Source organism: Oncorhynchus mykiss, chromosome 26, assembly GCF_057628025.1.
Source record: "Oncorhynchus mykiss isolate SJ-2025 chromosome 26, ASM5762802v1, whole genome shotgun sequence".
Taxonomy (NCBI): domain Eukaryota; kingdom Metazoa; phylum Chordata; class Actinopteri; order Salmoniformes; family Salmonidae; genus Oncorhynchus; species Oncorhynchus mykiss.
In genome coordinates this window covers 34,340,684-34,360,226 of record NC_143047.1, presented here as the reverse complement: position 1 = coordinate 34,360,226, position 19,543 = coordinate 34,340,684, and the positions used below count along the sequence as shown (strand labels likewise).

General features: G+C 41.9%; 1 protein-coding gene across 1 annotated transcript in view; it reads right to left on the bottom strand.

Moving 5' to 3' along the window:
• The window catches only part of LOC149971460 (ADAMTS-like protein 3), a 231,058-nt gene extending 212,382 nt beyond the window's left edge, over positions 1–18,676 (bottom strand). The window contains exons 1-2 of the mRNA XM_090222838.1: positions 18,312–18,676; positions 17,298–17,413 (exon numbers count right to left, since the gene is read on the bottom strand). Of these exons, the coding sequence (XP_090078964.1) occupies positions 17,298–17,366 (69 nt within the window). The 5' untranslated portion in view covers positions 17,367–17,413; positions 18,312–18,676. The remainder of the gene's footprint in view (positions 1–17,297; positions 17,414–18,311) is intronic.
• Between the last annotated feature and the right edge of the window lie 867 nt (positions 18,677–19,543).

Genomic DNA, 19,543 nt, shown 5'->3' with positions numbered 1-19,543 from the left:
CGCTGTGCTCCTCCCAAATGTGTGTTCTGTGCTGATTGTTAGTTGTGGGAATAATAAAGTTCTATTCTATATGATGACACTTCTTTAAAATGTTCATTTAGAAGTTTTAAAGTGGCCATATATAACTTTTTGGGAACACCAACCAAATTCACATAGAAATTGAGTTATAGATCTATCATTCTACTTAAAAGCAAGTCTAAGAAGCGGTAGATATGTTCTACGTGTGCCATTTCCATGCTTCCCATTTTGTTTTTGCATTTTTTACTTTCTGTTTTGTACACCAGCTTCAAGCAGCTGAATTAACAATATGTTTGGTTCTGGAAAATATATTTCACTGCAGTTTAGATGGTACAATGATTATCTACAGTATACTTTGTTATTTTGTCACATACAGCGCAACTGTAACTTTAAATCGTTGATTTAATCATTCTGGAGATTGCATACGTGGCCCACTTGAAAGTGGAGGAATCAGTGGGGGGGGGGGGGGGGGGGGGAAGAGTGAGATAAATCAGATAGACAGTGACAGAGAGGAGAGAGAAACAGATTCCAACCAGCTGATTGGCAGAGAACCCAGAGTGGAAATGGAGCCAGTGTGTTTGCAGCTGAGAGGAGACTGAATGGACACACTGTCCATGTGAATGAAAGAGTCTTTCACACAAGCCTGTGACTTGCTCCTCACATACACACCACACACACCACACACACACACACACACACACACATCTCACATACACACCACACACACCACACACACACGCACACATTGGCCCATGCAGGCCACAGGGTTGGCCATAGAGCAGTCCTCAGTAGAGGTTCAGCTGTGGGGTGAAGAGGTGACTGGTGCCTGAGGTGTGAGGACAGAAAGTGATCTTTTCACTCTTCAGCTTTGGCTCAAATACCAGGGCTGCTGACATTGAACCTGCATTAGAGAGAAGATGAGGGAGCAGGCAGAGCAGAGCAGCCTAGTTTGGTACCATACTAGATGTGCTGTAATAACTCTTCTATAGCAGAGACCTGCAAGTAGGGTTGCAAAGGGTTGGAAACTTTCCGGGAAATGTTAGGACATTTTCTGGAAATTTTCCCAAAAATATTGCTTATAACAGTGATCCTTTTTTGTGGGATACACAAGGCAATTCTAGGACTTATGGCATATTTTGGTTAAACTATCCTCAATTCAATGGAATTACAACCCTCTGCATGCACAGTGCATTCTTCCATCACATGTGCAGTACACTCTTCCATGACATGTACAGCTAATTCTCAAAATCTTGCACACTAATGAGATGCTATTGAAACCACACTACTACACAGTCTGAGCCAAGGACTACATGCTTTCTGGTAAGTTTTGATTACAGTACTGGGTGGGGTGAATATATTGATTACAGTACTGGGTGGGGTAAATATATTGATTACAGTACTGGGTGGGGTGAATATATTGATTACAGTACTGGGTGGGGTGAATATATTGATTACAGTACTGGGTGGGGTGAATATATTGATTACAGTACTGGGTGGGGTGAATATATTGATTACAGTACTGGGTGGGGTGGATATATTGATTACAGTACTGGGTGGGGTAAATATATTGATTACAGTACTGGGTGGGGTGAATATATTGATTACAGTACTGGGTGGGGTGAATATATTGATTACAGTACTGGGTGGGGTGAATATATTGATTACAGTACTGGGTGGGGTGAATATATTGATTACAGTACTGGGTGGGGTAAATATATTGATTACAGTACTGGGTGGGTGAATATATTGATTACAGTACTGGGTGGGGTGAATATATTGATTACAGTACTGGGTGGGGTGAATATATTGATTACAGTACTGGGTGGGGTGAATATATTGATTACAGTACTGGGTGGGGTGAATATATTGATTACAGTACTGGGTGGGGTGAATATATTGATTACAGTACTGGGTGGGGTGAATATATTGATTACAGTACTGGGTGGCGTGAATATATTTTATATGACATGATTTTTTGTTAACCAGTAAATAGTAGCCTACAGCAAAGTGTGTTTAAATCATTTCTAACTTGTTAACAATTTCTGCTAGTTAGTTTTTGCTACCATGTGGATTTTAACTTGCTTGAGCCTGCTAACTGATGAGTGTTAATTCAGCTGTTTCCATACATGTTTCATTTTAAAACATTTATCTTATATAGAAAGTTGTTAAATCTATCTGCTTAACTATTTATCTGTACATGGAAATGTATTTTATTTTATTTTTTCTAATCTTCACAGGAAAATGCCATGGGCACTATCTGATGTGTGGAGACATTTCACTGCAGCTAATGTAGAAGGAAAAGCTGTGTACATTTGCAAATACTGTGGCAAATAATATGTGAAGAATGCAACAAAGATGCAGAATCATCTAGCCAAGTGCATAAAGTTCCCTCAGCGCTCACAACAAGCAACTTCTGACAAAAGTCCCTCTACTTCTATTCAAGGTGAAAATGATGAATCAGACACCTTATCGATAGCAACAGCTCATGGTCCTCCTGGAATCAGAAGTTTTTTTGACTCAATGGAGGAACGTAGTCAGAGAAATGCTGATGAATATCTTGCTCGAGCTGTATATGCAACTGGTTCACCTCTGATGCTCACAGGCAATGTGTATTGGAAGAGATTTCTGAATGTTCTTTGCCCAGCATACATCCCTCCAACCAGACATGCTTTATCTACACATTTGCAGGATGCAGAGTTCAACAGAGTTCAAGTGAAGGTCAAGCAAATCATAGAGAAAGCGGACTGTATTGCAATAATCTCTGATGAGAGGTTGAATGTTCGTGGGCAAGGAATAATTAACTACATCATCTCCACCCCTCAACCAGTATTCTACAAGAGCACAGACACAAGGGACAACAGACATACCAGTCTCTACATTGCAGATGAGCTGAAGACAGTCATCAGCCACCTGGTGGAAGGGACTTTGTGGATCTGAGGCTCTTTTCCCGTGTTGCCTCCATCATCATCCAAATCCCACCAACATCAGCCGCCTCAGAGCGCAACTGGTCCTTGTTTGGGAACACACAAACCAAAGCACGCAACAGGCTGACCAATACAAGGGTTGAAAAATTGGTGTCCATCCAGGAAAATTTGAGGCTTTTTGAGCCTGACAACGAGCCATCCTCAACAAGGTTGGAAAGTGACAGTGAAGATGAGGACTCAGAGTCTGATGTTCAAGAGGTGGACATTGAGGAGGTCCAGGGAGAAGACAAGGAAGCCTGAGGAAGACAACCAAAGTTGTAGTTCATCATTTTACAGATGTATGTTGAAAACATTTTTGGGAGATGCGATGGATCATTGGGGTTCATTCAATATTCCCTTTCTTTTGTTGTTCAGTGAAATCATCCCATGTGAAGAGTCAACTCATGTAAAGTTCAATTCATAACAAAATTGTTGTTTTTATTTCTATTGTAAGGATTTAATCATTTGAAATGATGTCTACTTATGATAAGGTAAAAGGTTTATGTGTCGGTCTCTATATGATATGGTAAATATATCCAATGCAAAAAACAACAACATTTAAATGGTATTAACATTAATTTCTGTAAATTCCCAGGGAAAGTTTCCACCTCTGAATATTCCCCAGAATGTACAACCCTACCTGCAAGGGTATTTTCTTCTTGGAGGAGGCATTTACATACAGTGAGGGAAAAAAGTATTTGATCCCTTGCTGATTTTGTACGTTTTCCCACTGACAAAGAAATTATCAGTCTATAATTTTAATGGTAGGTGTATTTGAACAGTGAGAGACAGAATAACAAAAAAATCCAGAAAAACGCATGTCAAAAATGTTATAAATTGATTTGCATTTTAATGAGGGAAATAAGTATTTGCAGATCTTCTCCAAGTCATTTAGGTTTCGAGGCTGACGTTTGGCAACTCGAACCTTCAGCTCCCTCCACAGATTTTCTATGGGATTAAGGTCTTGAGTCTGGCTAGGCCACTCCATGACCTTGATGTACTTCTTCTTGAGCCACTCCTTTGTTGCCTTGGCCGTGTGTTTTGGGTCATTGTCGTGCTGGAAAACCCATCCACGACCCATTTTCAATGCCCTGGATGAGGGAAGGAGGTTCTCACCCAAGATTTGACTGTACATGGCCCCGTCCATCATCCCTTTGATGCGGTGAAGTTGTCCTGTCCCCTTAGCAGAAAAACACCCCCAAAGCATAATGTTTCCACCTCCATGTTTGACAGTGGGGATGGTGTTCTTGGTGTCATAGGCAGCATTCCTCCTCCTCCAAACACGGCGAGTTGAGTTGATGCCAAAGAGCTCAATTTTGGTCTCATCTGACCACAACACTTTCACCCAGTTGTCCTCAGAATCATTCAGATGTTCATTGGCAAACTTCAGACGGGCATGTATATGTGCTTTCTTGAGCCGGGGGACCTTGCGGGCGCTGCAGGATGTCAGTCCTTCACGGCGTAGTGTGTTACCAATTGTTTTCTTGGTGACTATGGTACCAGTGCCTTGAGATCATTGACAAGATCCCCCCCATGTAGTTTTGGGCTGATTCCTCACCGTTCTGATGATCATTGCAACTCCATGAGGTGAGATCTTGCATGGAGCCCCAGGCCGAGGGAGATTGACAGTTATTTTGTGTTTCTTCCATTTGCAAATAATCGCACCAACTGTTGTCACTTTCTCACCAAGCTGCTTGGCGATGGTCTTGTAGCCCATTCCAGCGTTGTGTAGGTCTACAATCTTGTCCCTGACATCCTTGGAGAGCTCTTTGTCTTGGCCATGGTGGAGAGTTTGGAATCTGATTGATTGTTCGCTTCTGTGGACAAATGTCTTTTATACAGGAAACGAGCTGAGATTAGCAGCACTCCTAATCTCAGCTCGTTACCTGTATAAAAGACATCTGGGAGACAAATCTTTCTGATTGAGAGGGGGTCAAATACTAATTTCCCTCATTAAAATGCAAATAAATTTATAACATTTTTAACATGCGTTTTTCTGGATTTTTTTGTTGTTATTCTGTCTCTCACTCTTCAAATAACCTACCATTAAAATTATAGACTGATCATTTCTTTGTCAGTGGGCAAACGTACAAAATCAGCAAGGGATCAAATACCTTTCCCTCACTGTAACAAGTATAGAGATTGTCAGTCTACCATCTGAAGGACCAATGAGTACCATCCCTGGGACATAAACTGTCCACAGATCGGAGGTTGAGAAACAGACATGGGCAGATATTTCAATAAACAGGCAGAGAGAGAGTTAGCTAATCTGCTTTGAACAGCTACACCTCCTCACCCACTGATCCATACACAAGCCCTACAAACAGTATGTGAGAACCACTACCTCTGCCTCGCATCCCTTCACTATGTGTCTTTTATTAGGGAATATTAGTTTGCTATCCTCCAGAGTTCATAGTTCTTTGCTGAGTCCCAGATGTCACTCTATTCCCTATATAGGGCACTACATTTGACCAGGGCCCACAGGCAGCTGGTGTGTTAGCTGTTCCACCACAAGATGTAAAAGCAATCTGTGTCCCACATGGCACCCCAAATGGCATTTTCCATGCATGCAACATTTTTGCACTTTTCGTGACTTGACCTAAATTGCATACTCTATGAATATGAAGGGGGGGGGGGGGGGCATTCTTATGACATTGCCAGTAGTAAGGTTTGGGTTTCATTTCCAAAAAGACAAGTGCTGTAGCTTTTAAATGATATGTCACTTTCTATTTACTGACTGAAATGAACAGAGTGGGTACCACAGGTGTACTGTACATCATCCAAAACAACCACTCAGAGTTTAACAGGCTACCCCGCTTACCCCTTTAATGTAGGAGGACACATATGCAAATAATCAGAATAATCAGGTGTGATTGTGATGTCATGCTGTGGGTCAAAAATTCCCTCCCCTCTGAACAGGCTAAAATTCCAGGTGTTTTTCTTTTTAAAGCTCTTACACTAAAAGTGCATTGTCATAATTTTCACGTGTGGAAATATCATTAAAAAACAGGAGAATTGACTCACTGTCCCTTTAATAACACCCACACGTGAAAATGATTTTGTTCCTGGCCGGGAAAGAGTTTTGCTAAATGGATGGCTGAAACACACACACGTACGTACACATGCACGCACATACACACATGCACACACGCAGGCACACATACAGCTGTGAGAGAGTGTCAGCCGGGGCTGGAGTAATATCAATAATAAACCACAGAAAGGAAATTCACCAGCAAGACTCGTCTTGATAACGACATTCCAAGACGTAATGAATCCACTACCGAAAAATAAACAGGAGCCAAACTGTGAATAAACAAGGACAACGGCGATAACACAAAACACGCTAAGACACGCTAGGCTAGCCGCCGTCACTAGCCCAGCCACATGGTCAAAATTACATTACTCCAGATTGTACTCCAGATTGCACTTAGTATTATCATCCTGCACCAGGGTTTTGGGTTTCCCCTTTGAACAGAGCTGTGAAATCCATGCTAATGATTGACACTGAGAGACTGGCTAGCGACGACGCTAGCGCTAATGCTATCGCCTGCAAGGATCTAATGGAGTCCAATTTGTGAAGGACTGGTGCCTGTGGCTGCCAGGGTAGTTTGCATGGCAGAATCAAAGATGGATAGCATCCAAGGGCCTCAAAATTGGGTTATAGGGGCCCCTGTAGAAGATTGACAACACGCTAACACTGAATTGTGGTGTTAGGGGCCTCAGCACAAGATTGACAACACACTCCAAGCTTGCACAGTAACACACAAATACACTGTAGACTAACACACACACACACTTGTGGTGAATCAACAACACACTACACCCAAACACACCCACTACACCAAGTGTACCCCTACTATAAAGAGTAGGTCTTATGGCCCCAGTGCAATACCATGAACCCATGGTAGAATCCACCCAAACCAAGATAAGAGTCACAACAGAGTCAGCTAACAGCACACGTGATGTTTCTGTGAACTGCTAAATCTCCTCATCAGTGAGTTTCCTCCCATGTTGAGAGGAAAAGAGGTAGAGAGGAAGGGAGAGGTTGACATGTTGAGAGAAAAAGTGGGAGGGAGAGGTTGACATGTTGAGAGAAAAAGTGGGAGGGATGGAGGGATGGAGAGGTTGACATGTTGAGAGAAAAAGAGTGAGTGAGGGAGGGAGGGAGGGAGGGAGGGAGGGAGGGAGGGAGGGAGGGAGGGAGGGAGGGAGGGGTTGACATGGTGAGAGAAAGAGAGGGAGGGAGGGGTTGATATAGGGAGATTCACGCTGGGACTGCTGTGAAAACCTGCATTAATGGATAATAACAAGTTAACATACTATTCCCTCTATAACACACACAGAGACCATCTCCCTCAGGGATTTCCATGGTTTTATTGTGAAAGCCATTTCTCCTTTGTGCCTTTATCACAGTATAGAGTGACATCAAATATACCCCTGACCACTTCCTCTTCCTGTTGACCTCCCAGGTGACTTCCTGTCATCACTCAGTCTGTTGTTTGTAACAGACAGCTGTTCAAACACAATGTGGTTACTGTGTGCCCCCTTAACCCCTCTGTATCCAAACAGGAGCCATGGGAACACCACTCCCACCCCACCCTCCTCTGCCTACAGGGCAGCTACAGTCTCTAGCACACATACTGTGTATCCTTCACTGGATTGCAATGAAAATCTCTGTGGTGCGACAACCTGCTCACCAGAAAGTAGTCTTTGGAGAAAACGCGTTAGCAGTGCTAATACCCTCTGAGTGTTTTGAGTCTCCCTCCACTACAGAGAGAAGGTGTTGATGTCAGGAAGGCTCCAAGAAGAACACCCTGTGATTACGTAGCTGTTACCCCAACACCATCGTCAGAGGGAGATAACAGCCATGTGCCCGTCTATTAGAGGTCGACCGCTTATGATTTTTCAACGCCGATACTGATACCGATTATTGGATGACCAAAACAAGCCGATACCAATTAATCGGACGATTTTTTACATTTATTTGTAATAATGACAATTACAACAATACTGAATGAACTCTTATTCAAGTGAATAAAATCAATTTAGTCTCAAATAAATAATGAAACATATTCAATTTGGTTCAAATAATGCAAAAACAAAGTGTTGGAGAAGAAAGTAAAAGTGCAATATGTGTCATGTAAGAAAGCTACCGTTTAAGTTCCTTGCTCAGAACATGAGAACATATGAAAGCTGGTGGTTCCTTTTAACATGAGTTTTCAATATTCCCAGGTAAGAAGTTTTAGGTTGTAGTTATTATAGGAATTATAGGACCATTTCTCTCTATACGATTTGTATTTCATATACCTTTGACTATTGGATGTTCTTATAGGCACTTTAGTATTGCCAGTGTAACAGTATAGCTTCCATCCCTCTCCTCGCCGCTACCTGGGCTCGAAACAGGAACACATTGACAACAGCCAACCTTGAAGCAGCGTTACCCATGCAGAGCAAGGGGAACAACTACTCCAAGTCTCAGAGCAAGTGACATTTGAAACGCTATTAGTGCACACCTCGCTAACTAGCTAGCCATTTCACATCGGTTACACCAGCCTCATCTCGGGAGTTGATAGGCTTGAAGTCATAAACAGCTTGAAGCACGGCGAAGAACTGCTTGCAAAACGCACAAAAGTGCTGTTTGAATGAATGCTTACGAGCCTGCTGCTGCCTACCATCGCTCAGTCAGACTGCTCTATCAAATCATAGACTTAATTATAACATAATAACACACAGAAATACGAGCCTTAGGTCATTAATATGGTAAAATCCGGAAACTATCATCTCGAAAAGAAAACATTTATTATTTCAGTGAAATACGGAACTGTTCCGTATTTTATCTAATGGGTGGCATCCATCAGTCTAAATATTGCTGTTACATTGCACAACCTTCAATGTTATGTCATAAGTACGTAAAATTCTGCCAAATTAGTTTGCAATGAGCCAGGCGGCCCAAACTGTTGCATATACTCTGACTCTGCATGCAATGAACGCAAGAGAAGTGACACAATTTCACCTGGTTAATATTGCCTGCTAACCTGGATTTCTTTTAGCTAAATATGCAGGTTTAAAAATGTATACTTCTGTGTATTGATTTTAAGAAAGGCATTGATGTTTATGGTTAGGTACACATGGGAGCAAAGACAGTCCTTTTTAGCGAATGCGCACTGCATCGATTATATGCAACGCAGGACACGCTAAATAAACTAGTAATACCATCAACCATGTGTAGTTATAACTAGTGATTATGATTGATTAAGTTTAATGCTAGCTAGCAACTTACCTTGGCTTCTTACTCGTGAGGCAGGTGGTTAGAGCGTTGGACTAGTTAACTGTAAGGTTGCAAGATCGAATCCCCGAGCTGACAAGGTTAAAATCTGTCGTTCTGCCCCTGAACAAGGCAGTTAACCCACCGTTCCTAGGCCGTCATTGAAAATAAGAATGTGTTCTTAACTGACTTGCCTAGTTAAATAAAGATTAAATAAAGGTCAAATAAAGATGTAAAAAAAAAAATTAAAAAATGTAATGTGCAAAATCTGCGTCCAAAAATACCGATCTCCGATTGTTATGAAAACTTGAAATCGGCCCTAATTAATCGGCCCTAATTAATCGGCCATTCCGATTAATCGGTCGACCTCTACTGTCTATTCTTCTATTCCTGAGTCTATATACACACACACACACACACACACACAGTCTTCTCACTATTTTCTGTTGCCAATGAACACAACAACAAAGTTTTGACCTGTTGACCTGAGCTAAATCTGTCAAAATGGATGCCTGACTAACAGCGCAATACCAGTAGTGAACTTTTGTACTCAGTAACCTCTGGAGTCTGAGGCAGAGAGAGAGAAAGAGGGGGAGGGAGAGAGAGAGAGATACAGGAAAGACAAAGGCAGAGACAGGAAAGAGATTACAGAGAGCGAGAAAGGGGGGATAGAGAGATAGAGACAGGGAGAAAGAGGGGAAGGGAGAGATACAGGAAAGACAGACAGAGACAGGAAAGAGGTTACAGAGAGAGAGAAAGGGGGGATAGAGAGATAGAGACAGAGAGAAAGAGTGACACTGAAAGAAGGAGAGAGAGATCGAGAGAGAGATCAAGAGAAAGAGAGAAATTGAAGAGGAGGAAAGCAGAGCTCTAAGTCTTACAGCACCTCTAGAAAACCACGGCAACAATAAAAGCCAATCAAGCGTGAGTCTAATCCCACATCTGCTTGTCATAATCCAGGCAGACACCCAGCCAAGCATGGACCTACTAACTACAGCCCCCATAACTCCCCACCCTTCCCTAACTACAGCCCCCATAACCCTCCACCCTACTAATCCTCATTTGACCTGACTGACTGGCTATCTGGCTGGCTGGCTGGCTGACTCTACTGTCCAATGCCCAAAACATTCCACCACCAAGTTTAATCTTTCCCTCACGCTTCAACAGAAAAACACTTTCAGTGGACATTCTTCATTGAGTTTACATTATAGTACAGGTCAGGAGTAGATTACAGCGGGCCACACAGAGATTCAGAGATTTTGTATCAGTCACGAATTCCGTAAAACATGGAGACTAACATTGAGCCCAAGACGGTATGGGGCTCATACGTTGACCGGCAACAGACCATCCGTAATTAGTCTGTTTTTTTTTTTTTTTTAAGAAAAAATTTAAATGAGTTAAACTTTTGAAGGATAAATAGATGCCTTCTTCCAATTACTGCAGTGGGCTAAATCAGGGCCACACAGAGAGATTATTTGTAGTGTTAAGCAAATCTACTTTGAAACAAAAGTATACACCTCACACACATGGTTATGGACTAATAAAAAATAAAAATAAAATGTACCATGTCAGATATAGAGTTGAAATGTATAACATCCCAATATTACACTTTATATAGATCACAGAAGACTGAAATATAACAAAACTGTTTGACATTGACACACCAGATGTCGTAAAAAAAAGTATCGTCAATAATTATGAAATGATGAAAAAGTAATAACATTCCACCCATGAGGCCAAAGAGGGCGCTTTTGGTCATTGACTGCAGGAAAGGGCTACTCTGAGTCCGGGAAAACAGCGTTTAGGGGAGAAAGAGGAGTGTTTTGAGGTCTAACTCACAAATCACTGCAGCATTCTGGAGGCCGGTGCTCTGACTGAGCAAGCTGTGTCCCTTGCTCCTGTCAGCAGCAGTATTTACAGCGACACGTGATCACAAATGTGGTGAAATCAGCACTTTTAAGAGACTTTAAGGAGTTTAGCACGTCGTTTTATGCAGTTAACTCATTACTGGGGCGATATGCAGCTAAGAGAGGCACAGTTGGAGTGTGTGTGTGTGTGTGTGTGTGTGTGTGTGTGTGTGTGTGTGTGTATGTGTGTGTGTGTGTGTGTGTGTGTGTGTGTGTGTGTGTGTGAGAGAGATAAAGTGGGGGAATGGACAACTGATATATTATGGAGACATGAACTCAACAGAATTACAAATAAACCTGGACATGCTATCTGCTAAAGCACTCAGCTGATATAATGTGTTCCCCTCCATCTGTTCCCTAGGAGACTCTCTCTCTCTCTCTCCTCTCTCTCTCTCTCTCTCCCTCCATCTCTCTCTCAGTCTCTCTTGCTGTCTCTCTCACGCCCTCTCACTCTCAGTCTCTCTCTCTCCCACACACACAGGGCCTGTGTGAGCCTCTGTTCCACTGGTCACAGAGGGAGGCTAAGCCACAGGTGTGGCCGGTGAAAGACCCCTGGCAGCTGTGTGTGAGAGAAAGAGAGAAGAGAGAGAGGGGGAAAGAGAGAAGGAGAGAGAGGGAAAGCCTACCTGAGTGCATGTGCCTGCCTTTGTGAGTATGCATCCGTGTGTGTGTGTGTGTGTGTGTGTGTGTGTGTGTGTGTGTGTGTGTGTGTGTGTGTGAGAGAGAGAGCAGTCATGCGTACATATGTATCTATCCATATTATTATTTTTTATTTAACCTTTAGGGACAACATATTGAGACCTGGGTCTCTTTTGCAAATGCGCCCCGTATTTACAACAACACATTACACCCAAACTATACACATTTAAATAAAACATCACAAATCACCCAGAAAAAAAAGACATTCCTCCACAATAAGTCCCCAATCAGAACGGCACCAGAACATCAAGATTAAAAGTATTTAGAATTTTGTTCCAGCAATACGGTGCATTAACACTAAAAGCAGATTTAACTCGCCCTGTGGAGACCCTAGGAACCTCAACAGTTAACCAATCACATGAATGGATTAGGCAACTCAGGTGTCTATACTTCAAAAACAAAGTTAGATAAGATGGAAGTTTATGAAGTTGGGCCTTGTAAACAAAAAGGGAGTAATGTAGAGACCTACGGGTCTTAAGCCAAGTCCAGCCAACCTTTTGATACAGGATGATACAGTGATGAGTATTAAAACCTTCCCCTGTAACAAAACAAAGGGTACTACGGTAGATGATATCCACAGGTTTGAGTGTAGTAGCAGCTGCATAAACAAGAACAGATAAAAAGGTTGACTGAATGATCTGCTTCCTACTGCTTAGAGAAAGGCACCATCTGTTTCTGTAGAAAAAGACAACTTTAAATCTTAGCTTCTTAACCAGTTCATCTATGTTTTTAAAATGTCAAAGACATAAGTATTTATATGCGGGAACACGTTTGATTGGAGAAAAATCTAAAGAGTGAACATGTAGGTCATCTGAAACATTCTGAGAGAGTTTCAAAACAGTATGTATTTAGTTTTCAAGTTTTAAATCAGCAAGGGATTCCTGCATAGCTCTAAAAGCTGACTGTAGTTTAGACACAGCCAGATCAACAGTCAGATCAACAGCCAGATCAACAGCCAGATCAACAGCCAGATCAACAGCCAGATCAACATTCAGATCAACAGCCTGATCAACAGCCAGATCAAACAGTCAGATCAAGTCGGGCAGTAGCAGACATAATACTATCATCTGCATATAGATGAAGTTAACCAGTTTTAACAGACTGACCAATGGTGTGTATATACAGTAAATAGTGAAGAGAGCAGGACCCAAAATCAACCCCTGTGGTACACCTTTACATACTTCAAGAAATTCAGACTTAACCCCATCAATCACAACATCCTGAGTTCTGTCACTAAGATAATCCTGAAACCATGAACAGGAGACAGAGCTCAGGCCTATTGAGGAAAACATATAAAATAGCTTGATCAACAGTATCAAAAGTGTTTGACGGGTCCACAAACAAAGCAGCACATTTCATTGTAGTGTGTAACTTTGACAAGATCATTAACTACTAGAGTGGTTGCTGTAATAGTGCTCTGTCCAGGCCTGAACCCTGTGAGGTTTACATTCAAAATTCATTTCTCAGACAAAAAAAGAGCAAAGTTGTACAATTACTAAGGATTCAATAATCTTATCTAGAAAAGGAAGCCTTGAAATGGGGTGATGATTATTAAGATCACTACTATCCCCGTCCTTCTGGAGGGGCAGCACAAGAGCTGATTTACATACGTTTGGAATATTTCCTGATAACAATGTTAAATAAAAAATAGGGGTTATTGAGCCAACAATGATGGGCGCTGCACACTTATACCAGGATCCAATTGGTCGGACTCTGTGGATTCCTTGTTGTCTATTGCATCCATGTGTGTGTCTGTGTGTGTCCATGCGTGCAGGTGTGTGTCAGGGCCATGGTCCCTAAGAGGTTAGGCGCCAGATTCAGGGTCTAATTGTATGAGCAGATGAGTGAGAGGGCTGGGAACTAGGAGAGAGCCTTAGCAGACACGCCTGTCCTCACGACACTGGTGGCTTTCATTGTTCTGACTTACTACCCACGCAACGGCTCCACGTGTTACACTCACATACAGACAGAAATGAAATGCAGGACTGGACCTATAAGACAGACACGTCTTTCAGAAGCCAGACAATTACAAGTGCTGTAAAGGGGCCCTACATTGGGCTATTGGGAAAACTGAATCAACACTAGAGAGGAGAGGAGAATCAAAGTTATTCTAATCTCTATGGGTAATTCCCTTTACTCCATACAGACAACATGTAAATACAAATACCAGCATGTTATACAAACAAATCATAAAACAGACTTCCAACTCTATGTTGGTCTCCTGTAGAAGCCTAAAGCAGCATGTCCAACATCACAGTCAACTGGCAGATTCAGGTTTCAGTGTGCTCCATCTGTTTTCAGACACTAGCTTACTACATGTTAACTAGCAAGCCTTGTCTGCATGCCAAATGGTACCCTATTTTATAAAGTGCACTACTTTTGACCAGTGTCCCATTTGGGATGCATCCCTTATCCTAAAAAAAGGCCTCACCACTCAGTGGCAGAGCCCAACAGATCTCTGTTATCACCTGGCCCTCAGCAGCGTGTGTGTGTGTGTGTGTGTGTGTGTGTGTGTGTGTGTGTGTGTGTGTGTGTGTGTGTCTGTGTCTGTGTCTGTTTATGTGTGTGTATTAGACACCACTACAACACACTACTATAATCACTATAAATATATATATATATATATATCAACCTTAGGGCTTTAGAGGGTTGATCCTCATAAAGAGAGGTGACATTCAATTCAGCTGGCTCCAAATAGACACATAGCCAGGCAGACGAACATCCTCAAACTGTCCCATAGCAATGTACTACACACATCTACAATAATATGTACTACACACATCTACAATAATATGTACTATACACATCTATAATAATATGTACTACACACATCTACAATAATATGTACTACACACATCTACAATAATATGTACTACACACATCTACAGTGCCTTGCGAAAGTATTCGGCCCCCTTGAACTTTGCGACCTTTTGCCACATTTCAGGCTTCAAACATAAAGATATAAAACTGTATTTTTTTGTGAAGAATCAACAACAAGTGGGACAAAATCAGGAAGTGGAACGACATTTATTGGATATTTCAAACTTTTTTAACAAATCAAAAACTGAAATATTGGGTGTGCAAAATTATTCAGCCCCTTTACTTTCAGTGCAGCAAACTCTCTCCAGAAGTTCAGTGAGGATCTCTGAATGATCCAATGTTGACCTAAATGACTAATGATGATAAATACAATCCACCTGTGTGTAATCAAGTCTCCGTATAAATGCACCTGCACTGTGATAGTCTCAGAAGTCCGTTAAAAGCGCAGAGAGCATCATGAAGAACAAGGAACACACCAGGCAGGTCCGAGATACTGTTGTGAAGAAGTTTAAAGCCGGATTTGGATACAAAAAGATTTCCCAAGCTTTAAACATCCCAAGGAGCACTGTGCAAGCGATAATTTTGAAATGGAAGGAGTATCAGACCACTGCAAATCTACCAAGACCTGGCCGTCCCTCTAAACTTTCAGCTCATACAAGGAGAAGACTGATCAGAGATGCAGCCAAGAGGCCCATGATCACTCTGGATGAACTGCAGAGATCTACAGCTGAGGTGGGAGACTCTGTCCATAGGACAACAATCAGTCGTATATTGCACAAATCTGGCCTTTATGGAAGAGTGGCAAGAAGAAAGCTATTTCTTAAAGATATCCATAAAAAGTGTCGTTTAAAGTTTGCCACAAGCCACCTGGGAGACACACCAAACATGTGGAAGAAGGTGCTCTGGTCAGATGAAACCAAAATTGAACTTTTTGGCAACAATGCAAAACGTTATGTTTGGCGTAAAAGCAACACAGCTGAACACACCATCCCCACTGTCAAACATGGTGGTGGCAGCATCATGGTTTGGGCCTGCTTTTCTTCAGCAGGGACAGGGAAGATGGTTAAAATTGATGGGAAGATGGATGGAGCCAAATACAGGACCATTCTGGAAGAAAACCTGATGGAGTCTGCAAAAGACCTGAGACTTGGACGGAGATTTGTCTTCCAACAAGACAATGATCCAAAACATAAAGCAAAATCTACAATGGAATGGTTCAAAAATAAACATATCCAGGTGTTAGAATGGCCAAGTCAAAGTCCAGACCTGAATCCAATCGAGAATCTGTGGAAAGAACTGAAAACTGCTGTTCACAAATGCTCTCCATCCAACCTCACTGAGCTCGAGCTGTTTTGCAAGGAGGAATGGGAAAAAATGTCAGTCTCTCGATGTGCAAAACTGATAGAGACATACCCCAAGCGACTTACAGCTGTAATCGCAGCAAAAGGTGGCGCTACAAAGTATTAACTTAAGGGGGCTGAATAATTTTGCACGCCCAATTTTTCAGTTTTTGATTTGTTAAAAAAGTTTGAAATATCCAATAAATGTCGTTCCACTTCATGATTGTGTCCCACTTGTTGTTGATTCTTCACAAAAAAATACAGTTTTATATCTTTATGTTTGAAGCCTGAAATGTGGCAAAAGGTCGCAAAGTTCAAGGGGGCCGAATACTTTCGCAAGGCACTGTACAATAGCCACACACCTGTATAGGCTGAAATAGCCAGGAACAAGAGCTTCGAGATGTGACCATCTGTGTGTCCCAAACGGTACCGTTTTCCCTATATAGTGCACTACTTAGCAGTGTAAACTATATTGTGCACTACTTAGTAGTGTAAACTACATAGGGAACGGAGTGTCATTTGGAAGAGAGGCACACCCCCACATAGTTGACAAGGTGCAGACTATATACTGACCATCAATTTGAAAAAACAAAGAAAGTGAGCCACTCTACGGGTGAATCTGGTCTTTGCTTGATTTCTCACATCCTTGTCTCCTTTTCAAAACGCATTGGAGAAGATCTGACCCACTGGGCAAGAACTGGTTGAATCAATGTTGTTTCTACATCATTTCAACCCAAAATTGCAATGTGATGACGTTGAATCAAACTGATTGGATTTGTAAAAAATCATGAATGAAGGGAATTTCATCATTTTTTCACCCAACTTTTAACCTAAATACACTGAGTGAATTTGAACATTGAATTCACGTTAGTTGACAACTCAACCAAATGTAAATCAGAACTAGACGTTGAACTGACATCTGTGCCCAGTGGGGAGGTTCTCCCCTCAGACCTTCTCCTCCAACATGCTTTGAGAAGGAGGTGAGAACATCAGACTCAAAGAATTAAGGAAATACAACTGAGATGCACCCTTCATCACTCCCAATCATTTTTAACAGAACCAACGTTCTGGAACCCAGGGCCTTTTTCAGGGTTGAACAAGCAACCTTCAAATAAAATATCACATAAGTGAAGGTTTGCTCACACTTTACATTACGTTTTACGACTCCACAGTGGGTGGCCTCATCATCCAATTAGCGGGCCCTACCCACAATTTCGGAAACACTGTGCCATATCAAATTGAATCAAACTTTTATTTAAGTGCCACCATGTGAATGGTACAGTACCTGTGCAGTCGAGTAGAGCAGAGAGAGAGCTAGCCCAGTCTCCCAGAGCAGGAACAGGAGTGGTTTCATCTTAGCTCCGCGATTAAACGTGCTGTTATGTGTTGGTGAGGTGCAGCCTGGGATAGGGAGCACATGTTTCAGTCAGTGTCAAGACAGGGGAGAGAAAAGCAAAAACCCAGAAGGTGCACCGCTCTTCCCATCAAATCAAAATATTATTATGGCCAGTCTAATACTTACACAATACAGTGATGTTGCAAAAACATGTGTGAAAATACAGGAATAGGCGATCAGCTGTCACCGATGATAAAGTTAAATTGTATAAATTAGCCTAAATAAAAGGAATCAGATTGAGATTGAATGTATAGCCTATAAAAAAATTAGAGATATTGGCATCTGTGCGTCTGTAAACTACTATGAATGACACTAGGTAGGTAGTTTCTTTGGGTATCAGGGTTCAATATTGCATGAATGTGATTATAACGATGTACTGAAAATATGTTGGATAACTGACACATGTAACAGCACAACCGCTACATGGATGGAATCCTAGGAGAAGCACTTCCCTCGCTGGAAATAGCGTTGGCCAATTAATGATATCTAGCAAATTCATTCTACTTGTCAGATAGGCTCCCGCTTTCTCGAAAGTTCATTCTAGACAGTGAAGGATGCTCCCGCAGGGTAAGGGTAGATCTAATGGCACAGTTCAGCGATGTCTACGGCAGTATAGCAGGTAGTTCACGTGTCTATAAAACGTATTTAAAATAATAACGATATTGACAACAGAAAATGACAGAAAATGTCTACCGTGTCAAAAAGATGACGCGGCGCATTTCTACATGTAAACGGTGTTCTGTAAACATAAAATGCCAGAACAACAACAATATTTAGGCTGAAATAATCAACTTGCACTTGGTTAAACTGATTCTGTGGCGCGATAGAGACCATTCACAGGCACCAAATATTTCAGACATTTGGACAGAATGACAGTACGATGGCACAGATATATAATGTTACCTTCTTTCGGAAGAATGCGCTGCGCTCATGTACAGATCAACATATCCCACTGATTCCTCAAACCTGATTTCCACCCAGCGCGACACTCCCCGATTTCAGAACCGCAACCAAAACTCGCAGTCAAATATGATGTATCAAATCGATACACAACTTATTCGCACACAACAACTAAATATTCCGTTGTGCTGTGGCCTACTACGGAGTCACAATAAAAGTCTGAATTCTCTCCCTCTTTCTCTCGCTCTAAATGTAGCGCGACTGGGAAGTAGCGATATGGAGCTCAAATAATGACCGGACAAAGTTAGAGCGCTGCGCAGCTGATTGCCGCCCTCGTCCCATCGCCAATATGGATTTGAGAATCGGCTACAGGAGAATAGGGGTACGTGATTATGTTGATTTGTTCGAGCTTCACGTTTATTCAGTAGATTTCAACATCGTTATCATCATCATGATGATCATAATATTCATCTTCGTCACATTAATAATAACTATAATAACAACAATCATCCTCCTCACCATCATCATCATTCAGATCATTATCCTAATAATCATCATGATCATCATACTCATGATTTTCATCATCATCATCATAAACAATCATCATGCAGTCATCATCATCTCATTTATTACAAGGGGCAAACAGTAAAGAATGAAGATAATGGCAATATTATCAGTACACCAGTTTCCAACAGTATGAACTGTAACTAGTTCCATAGGTCTTTTTTCTTGCGTACCCCAGCCACATTTTCATTCTGAAACTAATACAACGTTTCAAGACCTCCCTAATAAACTTGTGTGCCACTGTCACACTGTGATTTTGGGCCTTTAATCAACCCAGATAGGCAAACTCCAGCACAGTTTTGTCTACATCTAAAATGACACCCTATCTCCTATATAGAACACCACGTTTGACCAGAGCCCTATGAGCCTTGGCTAAAAGTAGTAGCGAATAGGGTGCCATTTTGGACTCATATTATGCTGTTGCTGTCACCGCTGCTCACTCGCCTGGCCCTAATACAGGCACTGTAGAGAAGTGGTGTATTACAGCTATCACTCACCATGCTCTGTGGTGTGGCAGATCAAAGTGGCTATTACAACATGCTGGGGAGGTTCTCCTTTATTATGAGGTGAGGAATAGATGTTGGCAAAGCATAGGGGAGATACAGGGGGAGATACAGGGGGAGATACAGGGGGAGATAGGGCAGTGAGAGGGGGAGGGAGAGATGAGAGAA